This window comes from Petromyzon marinus, chromosome 10 (genome assembly GCF_048934315.1).
Source record: "Petromyzon marinus isolate PM22_M1 ecotype Great Lakes invasive population chromosome 10, UKy_Petmar_22M1.pri1.0, whole genome shotgun sequence".
NCBI classification, from domain to species: Eukaryota; Metazoa; Chordata; class Hyperoartia; order Petromyzontiformes; family Petromyzontidae; genus Petromyzon; species Petromyzon marinus.
This window is the reverse complement of record NC_133676.1, coordinates 17,646,547-17,668,685: the sequence shown is the minus strand read 5'-3', so window position 1 is coordinate 17,668,685 and position 22,139 is coordinate 17,646,547. Positions and strand designations below refer to the sequence as shown.

The 22,139-nt window shown below is 51.7% G+C and overlaps 1 protein-coding gene across 2 annotated transcripts; it reads right to left on the bottom strand.

The window, feature by feature from the left end:
• Positions 1 to 10,665: 10,665 nt before the first annotated feature.
• Positions 10,666 to 21,576, bottom strand: LOC116940810 (uncharacterized). 2 transcript variants are annotated; one of them, XM_032951031.2, is made up of 4 exons: positions 21,062 to 21,576; positions 17,444 to 17,582; positions 13,748 to 13,890; positions 10,666 to 13,046 (listed from the first exon to the last, which is right to left on the bottom strand). In XM_032951031.2, the coding sequence occupies exons 1-4, from the start codon at positions 21,259 to 21,261 to the stop codon at positions 12,215 to 12,217; spliced, it is 1,314 nt and encodes a 437-aa protein (XP_032806922.2). In that variant the 5' UTR covers positions 21,262 to 21,576; the 3' UTR covers positions 10,666 to 12,214. The 2 variants fall into 2 exon arrangements, with proteins under 2 accessions (XP_032806922.2, XP_075922329.1); XM_076066214.1 differs by lacking the exon at positions 21,062 to 21,576 and adding an exon at positions 18,209 to 21,023.
• Positions 21,577 to 22,139: the final 563 nt, after the last annotated feature.

The following is a 22,139-nucleotide window of genomic DNA, read 5'->3' as shown; positions in this document are numbered from 1 at the left end:
AATACAATTGACACAATTATGTGTACCAACAAGTTTAAAGCTATATATACATCAAGTGCTTATCTGTTGCATGGAATTTGGTGAACCCGTGCACTTGGACAGGTCCGTGTGCTCTCGGTGTATTCTCAGTTTTTAAATAAGCAAATTAATAAAATAAATGGAGCCTTCCACACGAGGTGAACCTCAGCCTTTATCCTCTGCTTCACGGTGGTGGTTAAGTGGCTCGGATTAAGCTTTATTGTTCAACGATTTGTGCTGGGGAAGTGATGGCTCTGCACACCAGTAATCCAGCACTGGGCATCGAGGTGCCATATCCCGGCTTGCCAGGAGATAGCGGTACAGCACAGTGTGGAATAATGTAATCTGTCCCATCTGTATGGGATAGAGTGTTGCCCCCTCACACACGTTTTCCCGTTCCCTCCCACGTGTACACATTCTCATTCGCTGAAAACATCTTAATAACAGGTCCCTGCAGGGTGGGCTGGTAGGAACATTGGAATTTTGCACAATTTTATTTTTAAACCCCAACAGCACGAGATTTCACTTCGTTAAAGTATTGAAAGGGGACGGACGGACGGACGGACGGCCGGACACATTAATCTATTGCAGGCTGGTACACTCAGTTTACAACTTCGTTCCTACCAGTATAAGTATACACTTCCGTGTGTTGCAGATTGTGCAGTGTTGCAAGCTGCAATTTGCATGAATAATGGTGAATAAAAATGAGATATTTTCAAGTCCGATACAATTATAAATACTTCGTTACTTGCTATCACATTACTACATTTGAATTAAATGTGTTGGGTTATCTGTCAATGCAATGGATTATTTAGTTTCGTGCAGTATTCCAGGCACCCCATCCATAGCCGGGAAGCCCCAATCAGTCGAGCTTTGAGAGGTTTGTTTAACACGTAGGGTTTCGCCTACGTGTTTCTCTGCATAACCACGACACCTCTTGGCTTCACAGCATATCTTAATGTCGCAGGAAAACAAGAATCTTAGAGACGACAACATACCACTTTGAACCTTTCACACAAAAAAAGCTATTTTGAAATAAAATATGTCAAATGTGTCCGTGGAAGTCGCGCATGCACCAACTTCAGAACCCAGCTCTTTACTCGCGCACAATACACGCTGTTCCCATCCGACCCGCTCTACGTAAGAAACCCCGTTTCATACAAAACGGTGTTCACATTGTCAATAAGGGCAGAATAGTAATGCCACATTTTAGCATCAAAGATGAGTTCTTTTTTGGGCAGTGTGGGCTGCTCGGGTGTACGGTAGTGGTGCATCTTGGCATACCTAGCGGGCACATGCACTGTCTTACCAATGGCTCTCTCCGTAGAGTGCACCGAAGTCCAAATGACCTTTCTTGGATTGACAATCAATTTGCTTGGGTTAAAGGTGCCCGGGATGTTCGGTTCACGTCGCACCTGCGTCAAAATATTGTGCCCTGGAATATTCTGCCACTTATCGAACATCTTGCCAAAGTCGTCCGTGGCTGTGTACGGAAAGACGTGGCTGTCAACCATGTAAATATCAGCCTGGTACAGCCTGTTGAGCCTTTTAAGAAGACAACGCCAGTCAGCGCAACCCACGGGAATTATAATCTCGTCGACGTCGTTCATCACCAGGTAGCGCGTGTCGTACATGTGTCGGTAGAGGCAGTCGTTGAGAGCGGCTATTTGTCCGTAGTAATGCACGTCGCCCGGGTGAGTTGGGTACGTCCACCCCGTGGACGGCGTGAGGTACCGATCTATTGGCCAGGGGATCACCTCGACCAGACCAGTGGCCGTGTAGTGGGCCAGCACCCGGTCTAACTCGGGGCCGCAGCTGCTGTTGTAGATGGTGACGCGTCCCGCTCCCAGCAGCCGGTACATCTCCATGGCCTGCGTGAACTGCAGCACGTTGTTGTAGCCTCCGAACAGGGTGGAGATGCAGACGCCAAAGTCGTGGGTGAAGCTTAACTCTTGGGACAGTCGCCCCATATTCTCAATGGGTATGAGCGGAAACGTGGCTTTATTGTGCTGCAAGGCGACAAAGTCGGGAGTGTAATGTTCTTTGTAATACACAGGAAGACATATGATGTCTGCTAGAGCCCAAGGGAAGTTGAAATGGTCACTGTGCACGTACACCTTGGCGAGAGTTCCATAATGGATGAAGCTGTTGCTGGAACAAAACTTGCATCTGAGGGCGTAACGCCTCTCGCGGTTTACGATGGCCAAAATACGGACGACGTTTGGCCACTGCCTGTTGTCCCAGAAGGCTGACACGATCAGAATGTTTGCGTGCAGTGCTGGAGTGAAGGGTTCCGTGCGCAGCAGACACGTGTGGCCGCAGCATTTGGTAACTTTCAGAGGCCCCTGCGTGCGTTTGTTGAGCGACTCGAAGCCATGGTGAAGCAAAGAGGCAAACAGGAGCAGAGCAAGTATCGAGGTTACCAACCTTTTGAGGGTAAAGTTCATATTTTTCTCAGCGTTATTTTATCTGCAATTGAGATCAAACACAATGCTGCATTAGTTTCACGTCCAGAGTAGGATTGTTACGCCCTGGAAATATTTGAGAATTGCCGCTCAGCGCCATCATTCTCCCAACCTCGTCATTGTCGTCGTCGTCATCATCATCATTACCGTCATAATCGTCGTCCCTGTTATCCGCGAGAGATGGTGACTCTTGTCAGATGACGACCGTGAATGGGGTCGCGTGCGTTTACTGCACGGGGCACAGCTGACATCGCGTTCACTCCACGGAATCGTCTCCGTCCTGTTTCCCTGTGCTGTACGTTTTTAAAAAGTTTTATTACTTTCAACAATTCTAAAGATGCGGACCGGCAGGTTAATGTGTGGGTGTGGTAGTATGTGTATGGCTGTGTGTGTGGGTGTGTGTGGGTGTGTGTGTGGGAGTGTGTGTGGCTGTGTGTGTGGGAGTATGTGTGTGGGTGTGTGGGTGGTGTGTGTGGGGGAGTATGTGTGGGTGTGGTAGTATGTGTGTGGGAGTATGTGTGGGCGTGTGTGTGGGTGTGGTAGTATGTGTGTGGGAGTGTGTGTGGATGTGTGTGTGTGGGGGAGTATGTGTGGGTGTGGTAGTATGTGTGGGTGTGTGTGTGGTAGTATGTGTGTGGGAGTGTATGTGTGGTAGTATGTGTGTGGGAGTGTGTGTGGGTGTGGTAGTATGTGTGTTGGAGTGTGTGTGTGTGTCGGTGTGTGTGTGTGGGAGTATGTGTGGGTGTGTGTGTGGGTGTGGTAGTATGTGTGTGGGAGTGTGTGTGTGTGGGTGTGTGTGTGTGGGTGTGGTAGTATGTGTGTGGGAGTTTGTGTGTGTGTGGGGGAGTATGTGTGGGTGTTGTAGAATGTGTGTGGGAGTTGTAGTATGTGTGTGTGTGGGTGTGGTAATACGTGTGTGTGTGTGGTAGTATGTGTGTGTGTGGGAGTCAGTGAACCAGTGGGAAGCGATAGTGTAGCGGTTAGCGCGCTGCGCTATGAACCTGGCGACCCGAGTTCGATTCCCGCTCACGGTCAACACCAGTGACGATTATCTGAACCGGTCCCGGGCCTCCCCTAGGTCGACTCAGCCTTAAATGAGTACCTGGTGCGATGTGTAAACATTGCCACTAGGGAGACAAAGGCGGTCGGGCGTGGTCCTGGCCACCCACCCCCTCGTGTACCGTTCCGGCCTTCATAGGTGCTCGCTAACAGCACTTGCCCCTACAGTCTGTTACAGGCTATATGGGGGATCTTTGTCTTTGTCTTTGCCTCAGTGGCCCGTGATCACAAATCTCTATTTAACTCCATAAAAAAATTAACCTGCAGCGCCACACCTATTACCATCATTAGGGGAAAAAACGGTGATCCAATCTCCGACCCCCAGGAACAGGTTTGCAGATTTGCTGAGTATTTCTGTGAGGTCCTGGGGGAGGGGAAATCCCTCAGCCAGGAAAACATCGTGGCACAAAGTGGGGATGACACTTCTGAGGCTGCGGTGCCCCAAATATTGGAAGAAGTCACCCCCTGTGAGTGGCTGGCTGAGGTGCCATCTGTTGAGGAAGTACTGAAGGCGATCCCGAGTCTGAGACCAGGAAAGGCAGCGGACAGAGATTATCTCCCAAGCGAAATGCTGAGGGAAGGTGGCGTTTGTGCACAGACTGCCCTATATGACATCATAACAACAGTCTGGACCACTGGACAGGTTCCGCAGGATTGGAAAGATGCCCTGGTGGTTCCCCTCTTTAAGAAGGGGGACCGCACAGACTGTAACAACTATGGGGGCATCTCACTCCTCAGTGTGCCGGGAAAGGTCCTGGCAAGGATTATTCAACATCGCCTTGCCAGGCACGCTGAGGAGAGGCTTGCGGAGCCCCAATGCGGTTTCAGGAAAGGGTGGTCCTGCACAGATGCCATATTTTCTGTCCGTCTGCTACAGCAGAGGTATTGGGAATTGCAACAAGACCTACATCTCTGCTTTATTGACCTGGTCAAGGCCTATGATACCATCAGTAGGCCTGGGCTCTGGGTTGTTCCTCGTGCTTTCGGAGTCCCTGACCCTCTGCTCACGATCATTAAGGACCTTCATGATGGTGAGCGGGCCCGGGTAAAACTACGTGGCCGGGAGTCGGAGCCATTCCCTGTATACCTTGGGGTGCGACAGGGATCTCCTCTGGCTCCCACATTATTTAACATCTATTTTGACCACGTAGTTCGTGAAACGTTCAATAGCTGTACCGGGGGAATTTCCATTTGGTATAGATATAATTAGAGGCTGATCGATGCCCGGGTGCTTTGATCAGATACTATCAAAGATTTGTCCATGAAGCCATCCAGATATACAAACGTAGACACAACTTCAACCGAGGGGACGGTTTTAAATTAAGCAATCATTGGAAATATGTCATCAACCAAGTCAAACTTTAGCTGCCTTATAATTGTACAGCCGTTTCCATTTCTTCCAGTTGGTTTCTCTCATTTTCGACAACCGTTCTCCATCCCCTTCTCCGTCCCCCTAACCCCCTGCAGCATAACAAAAGGCGACTGCACTTAGCCCCCCCCACGGCCCATCCTGGCTCCTCCCCCCCCCCCCTTTAACCTGTATATAATCTCAGGTCTCTTAGAGCTCTCTTCACTTGATACTGCAATTGTGCTGTGACGGTTTCCACCTGAAGACGGAAACTTGTGTTGCCTCCGAAACGTCGTGATTTAATTCAGTTGTTTTCATTTATTTTATTCTACCTACATGACTTTACCGAAAAAACCAAAGAGTATGAATCCTTGCAGTCATGAAAGCTTCAAATCTAGAGTTGTCATTGTTTGTGCCGGGCCGACTGGGAACGCAGGCGGCGGCTGTGGCGGTGTCGTGGTTTTCGTGTCGAGAGTGCAACTGGGCTCATCGCCACCCAGACGTCTCCGCGTCGAGTAGACATGGTGCACGTTTCACCAATGCCCAGAAGTCAGAATGGGTGAATACCACAAGTTGTCGGTCGCGTGTGGAGGGGCGAAATGTGGGTACTCTCACCTTGTCCAACAGCGTGCAAGAGTAGACCAAATACCCTCGAGAGGGGCTTCTCGTGAAGGTCCATCCGCCACTCACTCATCCACTAAGTCACCCACTCACTCACTCCTAACCCACTCACACAGACCCACTGACTCACACAGACTCGCTCAGACTCACATGTCCACCCACCCACTCACACAGACCCACTGACTCACTCAGACTCGCTCAGACTCACATGTCCACCCACCCACTCACACAGACCCACTGACTCACTCAGACTCGCTCAGACTCGCATGTCCACCCACCCACTCACACAGACCCACTGACTCACTCAGACTAGCTCAGACTCGCATGTCCACCTACCCACTCACACAGACCCACTGACTCACTCAGACTCGCTCAGACTCGCATGTCCACCTACCCACTCACGCAGATCTGTAATCGCTGGCGTGAACTAGTAAGAGAGCCTTTATCCTTTAACCTGAGCACACACAAAGACAAATGACGCGGTGGGTGACTTCGATCTAAACACGTTTGCCGCTAACCAATCAGAGCTTGAACGATTCCTGTCAATCGGAATAGGTGATCGGTTCTGGTAACGGTTACCGGTTCACTGACAATCGGTTCATAACCCTGGGTACTTACCAGCAGCAGCAGCAGCAGCGCACGGAAGCCCCCCCGGGGCAGTGGCTGTTTTCTCGCCTCGCTTCATCCGCTTGCTGGCAGGGGACGAATCGGCGGGGTCAGACGAAGCCGGCGGGGTCAGACGAAGCTGGCGGGGTCAGACGAAGCCGGCGGGGTCAGACGAAGCCGGCGGGGGCTGCGTCGCGGGCCGGGAGCGGCAGTGGAGCGGTGCGCGCGCTCGGCGACGATCCCGGCCAGGCCGAATTCGATGCCCGCTCACCTGTGGCCTGGGCTGCGTGTCACTCGCCAAGACTTGCTCAGGCGGGTGGGTGGAGGGGTGGGTGGCTGGGTGATTGGGTGGGGGTGGAGGGGTGGGGGTGGAGGGGTGGGTGGCTGGGTGAATGGGTGGGGGTGGAGGGGTGGGTGATTTGGGTGGGTGGGTGAGTTGGGCGGGTGACAACAACGAGCGGCGCGCCGTGCAGCTAAAACGCAGCAAGTTGGCACAGTAGGGGGCACCCAGGTGGTGCATCAGCCAGTCGCTTCAGTCACCCCGTGGCACCTGCAGGGTCTGTCCCGTGACTTCCTGCCAGCGGGCGTTCGACACTTCACGTGGCCTTAAAGTGCACATAGCCTGGCACAAGCGCCGTGTTGATGTCACCGTCGCTTAGTGGCGAATAGCGGTTGTTGTTGAGTAAGTGGGTTGGTGAGTGAGTGGGTGAGTGAGTGGGTTGGTGAGTGGGTAGGTTGGTGAGTGGGTGAGTGAGTGGGTGAGTAAGTGGGTGAGTGATTGGGTTGGTGAGTGGGTGAGGAGTGAGTGGGTGAGTGAGTGGGTGAGTGAGTGGGTAAGGAGTGAGTGGGTAAGGAGTGAGTGGGTGAGTGGGTGAGGAGTGAGTGGGTGAGTGGGTGAGGAGTGAGTGGGTGAGTGAGTGGGTGAGGAGGTGAGTGAGTGAGGAGTGAGTGGGTGAGTGAGTGGGTGAGGAGTGAGTGGGTGAGTGAGTGATTGGGTTGGTGAGTGGGTGAGTGAGGAGTGAGTGGGTGAGAAGTGAGTGAGTGGGTGAGTGAGTGGGTGAGGAGTGAGTGGGTGAGGAGTGAGTGGGTGAGGAGTGAGTGGGTGAGTGAGTGGGTGAGGAGTGAGTGAGTGAGTAGGTGAGTGGGTGAGGAGTGAGTGAGGAGTGAGTGAGGAGTGAGTCGGTGGGTGAGTGAGTGGGTGAGGAGTGAGTGAGTGGGTGAGGAGTGAGTGAGTGAGTGGGTGAGTGAGTGGGTGAGGAGTGAGTGAGGAGTGAGTGGGTGGGTGAGTGGGTGACGAGTGAGTGGGTGAGGAGTGAATGAGTGAGTGGGTGAGGAGTGAGTGAGGAGTGAGTGGGTGAGGAGTGAGTGGGTGAGTGGGTGAGTAAGTGAGGAGTGAGGAGTGAGTGGGTGAGTGGGTAAGGAGTGAGTGGGTGAGTGGGTGAGGAGTGAGTGGGTGAGTGGGTGAGGAGTGAGTGGGTGAGTGAGTGGGTGAGGAGGTGAGTGAGTGAGGAGTGAGTGGGTGAGTGAGTGGGTGAGGAGTGAGTGGGTGAGTGAGTGATTGGGTTGGTGAGTGGGTGAGTGAGGAGTGAGTGGGTGAGAAGTGAGTGAGTGGGTGAGTGAGTGGGTGAGGAGTGAGTGGGTGAGGAGTGAGTGGGTGAGGAGTGAGTGGGTGAGTGAGTGGGTGAGGAGTGAGTGAGTGAGTAGGTGAGTGGGTGAGGAGTGAGTGAGTGAGGAGTGAGTGAGGAGTGAGTCGGTGGGTGAGTGAGTGGGTGAGGAGTGAGTGAGTGGGTGAGGAGTGAGTGAGTGAGTGGGTGAGTGAGTGGGTGAGGAGTGAGTGAGGAGTGAGTGGGTGGGTGAGTGGGTGACGAGTGAGTGGGTGAGGAGTGAGTGAGTGGGTGAGGAGTGAGTGAGGAGTGAGTGGGTGAGGAGTGAGTGGGTGAGTGGGTGAGTAAGTGAGGAGTGAGTGGGTGAGGAGTGAGTGGGTGAGTGAGTGAGGAGTGAGTGAGGAGTGGGTGAGTGGGTGAGGAGTGAGTGGGTGGGTGAGTGGGTGAGGAGTGAGTGGGTGGGTGAGTGATTGGGTTGGTGAGTGAGGAGTGAGTGAGGAGTGAGTGGGTGAGGAGTGAGTGGGTGAGGAGTGAGTGAGTGAGGCGTGAGTGAGTGAGGAGTGAGTGGGTGAGGAGTGAGTGGGTGAGTGAGGAGTGAGTGGGTGAGGAGTAGGTGTAGTGGTGAGTGAGTGAGTGAGGAGTGAGTGGGTGAGGAGTGAGTGGATGAGTGAGTGGGTGAGGAGTGAGTGGGTGAGTGGGTGAGGAGTGAGTGGGTGAGGAGTGAGTGGGTGAGGAGTGAGTGGGTGAGGAGTGAGGGGTGAGGAGTGAGTGGGTGAATGGGTGAGGAGTGAGTGAGTGAGTAGGTGAGTGGGTGAGGAGTGAGTGAGTGAGGAGTGAGTGAGGAGTGAGTCGGTGGGTGAGTGAGTGGGTGAGGAGTGAGTGAGTGGGTGAGGAGTGAGTGAGTGAGTGGGTGAGTGAGTGAGGAGTGAGTGGGTGGGTGAGTGGGTGACGAGTGAGTGGGTGAGGAGTGAGTGAGTGGGTGAGGAGTGAGTGAGGAGTGAGTGGGTGAGGAGTGAGTGGGTGAGTGGGTGAGTAAGTGAGGAGTGAGGAGTGGGTGAGGAGTGAGTGGGTGAGTGAGTGGGTGAGGAGTGAGTGGGTGAGTGAGTGATTGGGTTGGTGAGTGAGGAGTGAGTGAGTGAGGAGTGAGTGGGTGAGGAGTGAGTGGGTGAGGAGTGAGTGAGTGAGGCGTGAGTGAGTGAGTGAGGAGTGAGTGGGTGAGGAGTGAGTGGGTGAGTGAGGAGTGAGTGGGTGAGTGGGTGAGGAGTGGGTGTAGTGGTGAGTGAGTGAGTAAGGAGTGAGTGGGTGAGGAGTGAGTGGGTGAGTGAGTGGGTGAGGAGTGAGTGGGTGAGTGGGTGAGGAGTGAGTGGGTGAGGAGTGAGTGGGTGAGGAGTGAGTGGGTGAGTGGGTGAGGAGTGAGTGGGTGAGTGGGTGAGGAGTGAGTGGGTGAGTGAGGAGAGAGTGAGGAGTGGGTGAGTGAGGAGTGGGTGAGTGGGTGAGTGAGGAGTGAGTGAGGAGTGAGTGAGTGGGTGAGAAGTGAGTGGGTGGGTGAGTGAGTGAGTGGGTGAGTGAGTGAGTGGGTGAGTGAGTGAGTGAGGAGTGAGTGAGTGAGGAGTGAGTGAGGAGTGAGTGGATGAGGGGTGAGCGAGCTAGTGAGTGAGCGAGCTAGTGAGTGAGCTAGTGAGTGAGCGAGCTAGTGAGTGAGCGAGGAGTGAGTGACGAGGGCGACCTCAGGAACACCGACGCGGGAACTCCCTCCGGCCACGTGTCACCGACACTGGGAGAACCGGTTGGGTGGCATGAGCAGCATCGCTGTCTGCCCCTGTCGGCGGGAGGAACAACTCTGCCCAGGAAGACCGAAATGTGTTCGTGACATTGATTCGCTCTCCACGTCCAATTCCCGTCTGCGGCGACCTGCGATCTATGCTGCAATGTTCGCGTTAGTTTGGTTTACAACTGTCATTGATTGATTGTCAAAAGTATTCGCTGCCTTCTGTATGCATCCACTGTAGGGGAGACGTATTGCTGCTGCCCCTGACACAGTAGACACCCTACAGTCCTTTCTCGAGAAAGGACTGTAGCGTGTCTACTGTGCACGCGAATGCCTCCAATGCCACAATCCACCTGGCTCCAGCGCACGTGTCTCCTCCACACCATCCTCGAACCCTCCTCGTGCTCCTCCTCATCCGTCAAGCAAGAACCTCACTCCACAGTGCTGTGGCCATGCTGGAGAGGAATCTCGTGGTGAAGCCAGCACGGTGCATGTCCTGACAGTTATGCCACCAACTGGAACACATCGAGCAATAATGCCTCCAGGTTTACTCCAGTGAGACGGCGGTGGCCCTCGGTGGTAGATTTGACGAATATCATGATCGTCAAACTTCAGTTGTTTAAGACCACATCGTTTGATGTCTCGTTCTTATCGGACCTGGAGCACTGCTAACCACCATTGTTCACCCTTAGACGTCTGCCTCTACACACCTCTGTGACATCTTTGCCTTGTTTCGTGAGTTAGGTGAGCAGGCTCCCAGAGGAGTGGGTTGTTGTACTATACATACTGCATTGCTTGTCACGATATTTACATAATTTATGTTCATCTGGCCAACCCAACAGATTGAAGAGTTTGGCTGCTGAATCTTCATCCTTTTTACTGGGTAGGCAAACAGATTTTCAAAGTAAAGATCGCGTCAAAATGTATTTTTTACTTTCAAAAAGCGGTGTGATTAAGGAATATATTTTTTTTATAATTGGACATCAATTATAAACTTTAATGAGTGTTCGGCAACTCGAAGGCTTCCTTGGGTAAGAAAGCCTTCGTTTACATGCTCACGTGGAAGGTACCATATGAAACCCTCACAAGAGTGAAATATTTCCCTCTGATCGGCCCTTTTTGTCCCAGATGTCCGCAGAATATCCTGAAAACAGCATGCATAACGCATTTCGTCCCTGACCAGATGTGCAGAAATCTTTATTGCAAGGTGATTAATAAACACTTTCATAACAATAATACTACTGCACTGAATGTGTGCAATCTCCGGCATTAGAGCGGTTCTCAGTTTTCTTCAACTCAAGTAGGGCCACTCCATAGCCAAGCATCTTGGCACTGTGCTGGAGCACGTGTGATGTGTGCTGGTACACGTGTGATGTGTGCTGGTACACGTGGGTTGTGTTGTGTGCTGTGCACGTGTGTTGTGTTGTGTGCTGTGCACGTGTTGTGTGCTGGTACACGTGTGTTGTGCTGTGTGCTGGTACACGTGTGTTGTGTGCTGGTGCACGTGTGTTGTGTTGTGTGCTGGTACACGTGTGTTGTGTTGTGTGCTGGTACACGTGTGTTGTGTTGTGTGCTGGTACACGTGTGTTGTGCTGTGTACTGGTGCACGTGTGTTGTGTGCTGGTACACGTGTGTTGTGATGTGTGCTAGTGTACGTGTGTTGTCCTGTGTACTAGTACACGTGTGTTGTGTTGTGTACTGGTGCACGTGTGTTGTGTGCTGGTGCACGTGTGTTGTGCTGTGTGCTGTGCACGTGTGTTGTGTTGTGTGCTGGTGCACGTGTGTTGTACGACGGTTACACTGGCAGCGCTTAAAGACTTGGAAAGTCCACAAAGTAACAACTTGGTTCGCCAAAATGTTTAAACCGGCCAGCCAGGAGACTCGAGGGTGTTTTAAGATTCGGGACCATTTTCTTGAGGCACTGGACAGCGTTTGAGGGCCATATTCTTCATCGTGACTCGACTCGGCTCAGGCTCGGCTCTGGCTCAAAGCCAAATTCTTAAACTTGAGCCGGCTCTGAGAAATGATCCGAGCCATGCCCAGGATCTCCACGAGTTGAGTCTGAGCCGAGCCATGGGCTCAGCAACTGCCCACGGGAATCAGCGACACCACCGCTTATGGAAGCCGGAATAGAGTCCTGGATGGGAATGAGAAGGCAGTGGCGACCGCTGTCTGGGTCTGGTGCACCAGCAGCGCGAGCGTCGTGTGAGGCGCCTTCCGGCATCAACACGGGACATTGCTTCGCCTGATGGGTCTCCGATGGCTCTCTCTGGATGTGCAATCACCCGTGAGTCCCCAGTGTGCATATACAGAACGTTACGTTTTGAATTTGTGTGTTCTCCCCGTGGTCGCGTGGATTTTTCTCCGGGTCCTCCAGTTTCCCCCTCCACATTTAGAATCAACATCACACGTTTGGAGTATTTGACTACCGCTGTAATTTTCCACGTGATATAAGCCACTACGTTTAGCTGTCACTCGTTGCCAGGTTGCTTCCGAAAAAAATGCTGTAAAGATCAGTGGTAGAATGGCAATAGTTAAGTTAGTGTGGAGCACACATTCTATAAGCATATTTTAGCCAGTTGGCCTACAAACAACATCCCTACATGATTTAACTCGTCTTTATGAATGGTCGACTTGTGTGTGCGGTTTTAACGTTGGGAATCGAACGCCGGCAGCGGCTCACGGCAGCGGCTCGACGCGGTGGGACCGCACGCAGCCGCGGTGCTCATCGGCTCCCTTCGCCAGAGTCAACGACGCACCAGCCGTCTTCACCGTCGCCTGTGATCCCGTAGTTGAGGCTGCGGTACGCGAGAAGGTTCGCCTCCCGGTGAGCTCTCACCGCGTCGAAGAGGGCCCGCACGGCGGCGGAAGGGGCGGCCTCGGGCGTGCCGAGCAGGCGGGCGAGCTCGGCCATGTAGGCCCACTGGCGGTCGCCGAGCAGGTGACAGTCGCGCTCGGGAACGCCCGCGGCGCGCTGCGCTTCCAACTCGCGCCGCACCTCCGCGTCCATCTCGGGGCGCGGCGGCAGCAGCGCGGGGTCCCGCAGCGTCGCCAGCGCGTAGCGCGCCTGGCAGTCGAAGAAGGCGAAGGGGTTGACCAGCTTGCAGAGGCCGACGAAGACGAGCGTCGGCGTGGCCGCGTGAATCATGTGCTTGTAGAGCGGCGACACGCGGCGGTCGCCGACGCTGACGCGCGCCTCCGGCGCCAGGAAGGGGAACGCGTACTCGTAGCCGGTGCAGAAGACGAACGCGTCGGCCGCGCGCTCCGAGCCGTCGGCCAGCAGGACGCCGCGCTCCGTGAAGCTCCGCACGGACGGCGCTTGCCGGACGTTGTCCGGCAGCCGCGAGCGCAGCGGGGCGCGCCGGTGGCAGAGCCACACCTCGCGGGCCACGGGGGAGACGTCCACGGCGATGTCCTGGCCGGAGTTGCCGGCTCCGAGCAGCGCCACCGCTTGGCCCGCGAAGCGCTCGCGGCTGCGGTAGTCGTGGCTGTGCAGCACCTGGCCCTTGAAGTCGGCCAGGCCGGGAATGTCTGGCAAATACGGTTTGGAATAATGTCTGGAAATCACAACGCACGCGCGTGGGAAAGATTTGCACGGTTGGTTAAGTACGGTGCGAAAGAAGCTCTACAAATGCACGCACGCGCACAAGATCGTGACACGCGCACAAGCTCGTGACACGCTGTCGGAATGAGTTGAGCACCAGGCTGTGGCACGAGAGGACCGATCACTGGAGTGGGCTCGACAATGTTTGGTGATGATCTATTCGATGTTATAGTCTTTATAAACATTCACAAAGAGTATTGCCAACTCTGATACTACATATTGCTGTATCTCAAGTTGTATTCATTAAATATATCAATACATGGATATAAAACGTTACATGAATACCGTACATTGCCTACCATACAGTAGATTCTGTGCCATTTTGGGAGGGACATTTTGGAAAATAACTTATTGCTAATTATTCAAGATTTTAAGGAGCAAGGATTTCGAGAGGGTGGCAGAGCCGCTGGTTACCTACAAACCTAGGCAGCGTGAGAATCGGCAGGCGTTCCCTCGACACGAGCCTCCACACCTTCATTTGCTCGAAATGTGATCACAGCTGTCTGCTTGAAAGACATATTATGCACGACAGCCAAACTTATTTCTGACTACTGTATATATATGCGCTGTAAATAGATACGAACTGAGCTTGTGTCTCTGTGCTATGGGTGCTCTCAAGTGCGCTGAGCAGTGTGTGAACGTGGAGGCACGTGCCCATTGCAGACGATGACGGAGTCGTAACGCTCAGTGACAACCTCGCCATCGGCCAGACTTTGCGCAGTGAGATCCCAGGCCACGTCGCCAGGAGCCTCCTCCGGTGCTGGCACGGGCTGCACCCGCTCCACGCGCCACTTGAGCTGCACGCACGCCCAGGCGATAGCGCAGACGTTCACGGGACGACGCGGAGGAGCACGGTGTGCGTGCAGAGAGACTTCCGCCCCGCTTAAATCGTCAGCATTAGGGAGGCAGTCGTCTTCATTGATATCCAGCAGCCAAGTGTGGGAATTCCACATTACCATGGCGGGAGTGCCATCCGTAGGATGCCCACTGTTTACACTGAAAGGCAGACTCATTTCTGGATTAGCTAGACAATACCCAATCCGTGCGTGAATTCATGAACTGTTTGGTTGCCTACAAAGACATGCCAGGTGATGATCTGCAGCTGCTACGCACGTAGAAATAGATATTCTTTTAATATTTAAAACACTACATGGACTGTCACCCATTCATTGCATGTTTCATATATTACCATAAAACAATTCCATATATAACAAATGGCCACACTGTCCAGAGCTCAAATTCTTGTTCATTTTAACAACGCAAAATTAATGAGAATTGTGTCTCAGAAGAGGCGACGGGGAATGAAGTGGAGTGGCCACAGGTCGAGCGTTCGCCGCTTGTTGCAGAAGTTCTTGATTCGAGCCCAGCAGCCGCCCTGGCTAATACTGCAGGTGTATGAACGACAATACTGCAGGTGTGTGAACGACAATATTGCAGGTGTATGAACGATAACACTGCAGATGTGTGAACGATAACAATGCAGGTGTGTGAACGACAATACTGCAGGTGTATGAACGACAATATTGCAGGAGTATGAACGATAATACTGCAGGTTATGAACGACAATACTGCAGGTTATGAACGACAATACTGCAGGAGTATGAACGATAATACTGCAGGTGTATGAACGCCAATACTGCAGGTGTATGAACGACAATACTGCAGGAGTATGAACGACAATACTGCAGGAGTATGAACGACAACACTGCAGGTGTATGAACGACAATACTGCAGGAGTATGAACGACAACACTGCAGGTGTATGAACGACAATACTGCAGGTGTGTGAACGATAATTCTGCAGGTGTATGAACGACAATACTGCAGGTGTATGAACGACAATACTGCAGGTGTATGAACGACAATACTGCAGGTGTATGAACGACAATACTGCAGGAGTATGAACGACAATACTGCAGGAGTATGAACGACAACACTGCAGGTGTATGAACGACAATACTGCAGGAGTATGAACGACAACACTGCAGGTGTATGAACGACAATACTGCAGGTGTATGAACGACAATACTGCAGGTGTATGAACGACAACACTGCAGGTGTATGAACGACAACACTGCAGGTGTATGAACGACAATACTGCAGATGTGTGAACGACAACACTGCAGGTGTATGAACGACAATACTGTAGGTGTATGAACGACAATACTGCAGGTGTATTAACGACAATACTGCAGGTGTATGAACGACAACACTGCAGATGTATGAACGACAATACTGCAGGAGTATGAACGACAACACTGCAGGTGTATGAACGACAATACTGCGGGAGTATGAACGACAACACTGCAGGTGTATGAACGACAATACTGCAGATGTGTGAACGACAACACTGCAGGTGTATGAACGACAATACTGTAGGTGTATGAACGACAATACTGCAGGTGTATGAACGACAATAGTGCAGGTGTATGAACGACAATACTGCAGGTGTATGAACGACAATAGTGCAGGTGTATGAACGACAATACTGCAGGTGTATGAACGACAATACTGCAGGTGTATGAACGACAACACTGCAGATGTATGAACGACAATACTGCAGGTGTATGAACGACAATACTGTAGGTGTATGAACGACAATACTGCAGGTGTATGAACGACAATAGTGCAGGTGTATGAACGACAATACTGCAGGTGTATGAACGACAATACTGCAGGTGTATGAACGACAACACTGCAGATGTATGAACGACAATACTGCAGGTGTATGAACGCCAATACTGCAGGTGTATGAACGACAATACTGCAGGTGTATGAACGACAACACTGCAGGTGTATGAACGACAACACTGCAGGTGTATGAACGACAATACTGCAGGAGTATGAACGACAACACTGCAGGAGTATGAACGACAATACTGCAGGTGTATGAACGACAAAGTCTGCAGGTGTATTAACGACAATACTGCAGGAGTATGAACGACAATAGTGCAGGTGTATGAACGACAATACTGCAGGTGTATGAACGACAATAGTGCAGGTGTATGAACGACAATACTGCAGGTGTATGAACGACAATAGTGCAGGTGTATGAACGACAATACTGCAGGTGTATGAACGACAATACTGCAGGTGTATGAACGACAACACTGCAGATGTATGAACGACAACACTGCAGGTGTATGAACGACAATACTGCAGGTGTATGAACGACAATACTGCAGGTGTATGAACGACAATACTGCAGGAGTATGAACGACAATAGTGCAGGTGTATGAACGACAATACTGCAGGTGTATGAACGACAATAGTGCAGGTGTATGAACGACAATACTGCAGGTGTATGAACGACAATACTGCAGGTGTATGAACGACAACACTGCAGATGTATGAACGACAACACTGCAGGTGTATGAACGACAATACTGCAGGTGTATGAACGACAATACTGCAGGTGTATGAACGACAATACTGCAGGTGTATGAACGACAATACTGCAGGTGTATGAACGACAATACTGCAGGAGTATGAACGATAATACTGCAGGAGTATGAACGACAACACTGCAGGAGTATGAACGACAACACTGCAGGTGTATGAACGACAACACTGCAGGTGTATGAACGACAATACTGCAGGTGTATGAACGATAATACTGCAGGTGTATGAACGACAACACTGCAGGAGTATGAACGACAACACTGCAGGTGTATGAACGACAATACTGCAGGTGTATGAACGACAACACTGCAGGTGTATGAACGACAACACTGCAGGTGTATGAACGACAACACTGCAGGTGTATGAACGACAATACTGCAGGAGTATGAACGACAATACTGCAGGAGTATGAACGACAATACTGCAGGTGTATGAACGATAATACTGCAGGTGTATGAACGACAACACTGCAGGAGTATGAACGACAACACTGCAGGTGTATGAACGACAACACTGCAGGTGTATGAACGACAATACTGCAGGTGTATGAACGACAACACTGCAGGTGTATGAACGACAACACTGCAGGTGTATGAACGACAATACTGCAGGTGTGTGAACGACAACACTGCAGGTGTATGAACGACAACACTGCAGGTGTATGAATGACAACACTGCAGGTGTATGAACGACTATACTGCAGGTATATGAACGACTATACTGCAGGTGTATGAACGACAACACTGCAGGTGTATGAACGAAACATACCACGCGCCAAAAAACAGGTGTTCCGCCGAACATTTGGTTTAAAACCTTTGCCTATACCGATGTGACCTTGTGGGCTGCGTGGGATAATACCAACAACGATAGACAACTGACAAACTTAAAAAAATAACTACCAGTGGCACAATCATCACTGTGGATTGATGCGACGCCTGGTGGGTCTTGCCTTGATGTGTGGCCGGATATGAAAGTGATCGATGTACTTGTCCAAGTATGCTCGGACATCGCTGTGATGCAGGAACGAGGGCAGGCTCTTGTCAAAAGGAAAGTCGGGAAAGGCCATCACTTCTTTGGGCAGGTTAGTCCTGTGGACAACAACAGACAAAGATCCCCCGTAGAGCCTTAACAAACTGTTCGCGAGCACCTATGAAGACCGGAACAGCGCACAAAGGGGTCGATGGCCAGCGCCACGCCCGGTCGCCTTTGTCTCCCTTGTGGCGATGTTTTGCACATTGCATCAGGCAATCATTGGGGGTTCAGTCCCACACATATTTGTCAAAGGCGTTGGCCGTGAGCAGGAATCGAACTCGGGTCACCGGTTTTGTAGCGCAGTGCACGAACCACTCCGCGACCGCTCCCCACTGTGGCTACACACACACGTGCAGCAGCGGACTCTTTGACATAAGCACGACCACGAGGAAGAACTGTGCTTTATCACACGGATTAAATTGCATTTCACACATTGCATCCCTAGGAGTGGCACAACCCAGAAATGGTCGCATGCTACGTAAAAAAACATCAATCCGTTCTGTTAAAACGTAGCACAGAGCGTGACGCTGCAACAATCTCCAGCAGTGCCTCTGCGAACGCACCTCCCGATGACGCTATCAAAAGTACCCGCCGCGCAACCACAAGGCGTTGTGTGAAGCACACGCGTGTTGCAGAACGGAGTGCCTCGGCCACTTGATGCGTCCCACCCCCCGCTACTCACCCCCTAGCGCCCTAGCCGAGAGGTCACCGTCGCAGGCTGCCGTGGCGGGCCCCGGCAGCAGCCGCCGCGTGCGTGCCGCCGGGGTGCGGCACCGATCGACGACCAAACGTCAGCGTGAGAAGTTCAACAGACGGCGATTTATGCCGGTCGTCTTGCTTATTTATTCGTGAATGCAGGAAAATGCGAAGTGGTTGTTTTATTTGTCCGAGAGAGCGCCGCGTTCTGTGTTTTGGCCGCGTCCCTACTTAAGAGCGGTTTGCACGTGGAAATAAACAAAATAACCCCGGAGAAAGGTTATATCAAAAAATAAAAAAATAATTGGCCAACAGAGGGCCAGGCTGCATTCATGGCCACTCTTCCCCGGGTTTAACGATCCCTGGACCAACACCAGACTCATGTTGTCTCAGCCTGAACGCTTGGCACGATCTCAATTGTTAAATTTAAATTAGTACAGACTTCCAAAGAAACAAGGGCTGCACATTGTTTAAACTTAATTGCTCATTATTTACGGCTTTAAAGGAATTGCTTTTGTCACGAACATGAATAGTTGTCAAGATGGCTCAATTCCACGTGGCGAGTCAATGTCTCTCAGCCTTCACAGAACTCTTTCTTCACGGCTTCTGCCCATACACTCCAATTGTTGCCATTTTAATTGGGTGCCGTTCGACTTTGTCTTCCAACCTTGTGTCGCTGGGTACCGCACGACCCCAGTCGTACAATCCGCAGCAGCGTCGAACAGACCAATCGCAATGAGCACCCGTGTTGCATTGGGCATTGCACGCTGCAAGATAATGTTAACATCGCTTGAGATGGTTCTTCCACTGACATCGTTCGTATACTTCCAAAGATCCCATGCATTTATCTGATATAAAAACAGTAGTTTCCTGTTTGTTTACATCACTTAACTCTAAATACGTATTAAGCCTTCACAGCTGGGATGCATTAAGTTCGAGCTGAGCTATCCGATTAATCAATCGATTGAAGTATCGATTATGCAGTAGTTAAATGAAAGAACTCTTCATATATAATCGGAGTGACATTAAAACGGAGGTGAAAAAAGTCTCCTCTGCTGCCAGGTGATGGCCAGAGGTTGGTGACATCATCATCAGCACATCACCCTGGGAGTCACGTGTAGGGGGTTTGACACGCAGCGTCTCATCAGCAGAGGCAGACTTGCTTGAATCAGTGCTGGTGAACTGCCAGATGTTACAGGCAAGCAGCCTCTGTCAGATATGGGTCATCGTCTGATGCTTGATTGAATCAATGTATGCTTATACGCTGTACGTGTTGAAACCAGCCCAGAGTTTGATTGTACTGAAGCAATGCTGCTGAAATGATGCACTCCCAGAAGGCCGTGGAGGCGATTGGGTTGTGTAAGAGAAACGTTTGTGGTTGGGACATCGTCCGCTTGCCTCCTTTGTTTTTCATTCTCCACACAGACGGTTGTGATGATTTGTCACTTTAACAATTACAGTGTTCATTTTGAATGTTTGTTTCAGATTAAACATTCATTAAAAAAAATGTGGAACCAGTGGCGCAATGATTTAAAGCTTTCGTGACTGCAGGGATTCATATTCTTGGTTCTTTCGGTAAAGTCACGTAGAAGGGAAACAACAAAATAATAAAAATACGTCGTGAGAATTTTATTGTTTTGTATTTTTATTATTTTGTTGTTTCCCTTCTACGTGACTTTACCGAAAGAACCAAGAATATAGTGACGCAATGGTTTGGGCACTGCGCTATGAACCTGGTGAGATGGGTTTGACTCAGAGAGCAAGCATCGGTGAGTGGTGAGTGATATTTGTGTACCATGCCCGGGCTGCTCGCTATTCTTCACCAACCCGCTCTGCCCAGCATGGGCAAGTATGGTAAAACAACCCACTTGACTGACATCGCTTGGAGAGGCCCCTATCCAGCAGTGGTAAGGGGCAAAGGGCTGTAAATGATCATAATACAATTAAAAAAACTGTTGTAACAAAATAAATGTTATCTTACAATTTGTACATTAATAGGCAACAGAAGCCATATAATTAGTAACAAACCTGATACTCAGTAACTTACGTATGCATTATTGAGTGGACTTCCACTCATGAGATAACTAATCCAATAGTTTGGAAAGGCGTTGCAGGTCACTGCGCCTGCTGTGGTGTAGCCCTGCGGCAGGATGGCGCCGTGTGGAGTCCACTTACCCCACAACCATGCCAGGGTGGAATACAACAAAGCGTCGATTGTGGGAATTGACAGTGGTCGTCTCAATCGCATCCGCTGCACGAACCATGGCAGTAGATGCGACTATCTGATGATGCACACACGGGGAATTAAAAACTCTCCACAAGTAGCTTGCGACCGTGGTCATCCAGAACAGACAGCGCAAGCAAATAACGAAGACGCAGTGCCCCGATCCGCAGACACGAAGGGGACGTCACGGCGATGGTGCAACTCCGCTGGCTTGGCCACCTGAATGTGAGACTGTGGTCACCGCTCTCCATCTACACCATCAGCCACACGAAACTAGAAGACGTAACGTGGCATGTTCACCATCACCCAGAGTTGCCACCCGTCCTTGTTTGCTTTCTTTTTGCTGGAAAGTGACGTTTCTTTCCGAGGTACTAGAGAAGGAACGTGACTCTCCCCGGGATGTTAAAAAGTCTACGTATGTATGTCATTGGTGCAGCGACACGCACCACTCGCAGAACAACTCGCGACGCAGAGTGAGTTCCTGCGCCCTGGCGCACTGAGTGCGGCAAGTCGCTCATCTCCTGCCGACAGCCCCCCGAGCCACGCTTCTGGTGGTCGATTGACGTGCGGCCGAGTCGACCCCGTGTGCGCGCACGAAGCGCGCCGCGGACGCACCTGAGGTCGCGGTAGATGCTGGAGAGGTTGGCCTCTGCCCGCTGCTGCTTGTACACCCACGTGCCGCCCGCCGCCGAGTCGAGCTCCCACACGCACGGGGCGTGGAAGTCGTGCGGGCGGGCCAGAAGGTGCCGGGCCACGCAGAGCCCCGCGGCCCCGGCACCGACCACCGCCACGCGCAGCCTCCCCGGGTCGCCCATCCCCGCGCCGCCAAATCTCCCCCCCCCCCTTGCAGCTACTTGCTGGCCCCTGGCTCGCTTCTGGCTCTCGCCTCCGGCTCTGTCGCTCGCTCATCCGCGTGGCTCACTCCCGCGGCGAGCCGGAATTTACAAGCGCGGCAGCGGCAGCAGAATCAGCAGGCGAGTTGCTGCTGCTGCTGCTGCTCAACACAACCCGAGCCGGGGCAAGTGCCCTAGACCTCACGACGGTGGTGGCAGAGGCACTGATGACACGACACGTGATGCTGCTCCCCTTTCATGTCGGAGTTTGCCCACCAGCTCTCCAAGAGCTCCCCTTGTTTTGTTAGTCGCCCAAAGTTAATAAACAATTCACGTACCGAGGTCGTGGAACGGGAGCTTTGCCAATATTCGTTCCCACGCTCACTATGTGGCCGGAACATGGGGAACGGATTTGTTTTCATCATCTCTGGAACGGAGCTCGTTTCAAATAGGTCATTGTACCAAGTGCAGGCATTAGGGCAGGAGCCGGCAACCAGGGAAAGAATACGAGTCTTTATTACTTTTGTTCGAATTCGGTAAAAAAACCTCAATATTTCAAGAGCCGTAATGCAAAGTGAATAAGGTCACCAATAAGGTCACCACAAAGGTCACCAAAAAGGCCACCACGCGGTCCTTACAGAGCGGCAGATGTTGGCGACCCCTGCCATAGGAGTCAGCGAGAGAACGAGTTCCGCTGATACTGCGCAGGCGTTTGCGGCTGATCGATCTCCCGCGTTTCCTAGTTTACCGCGTGTTGTTCGTGCGTTACGTCCGACGGTTCGCTCCACGTACCGAGCGCTTCTTCATAAATCTAAGCTTGTGAAGTTTTCTTCTGAAGAAGCTCCCACTACTTGGAACAA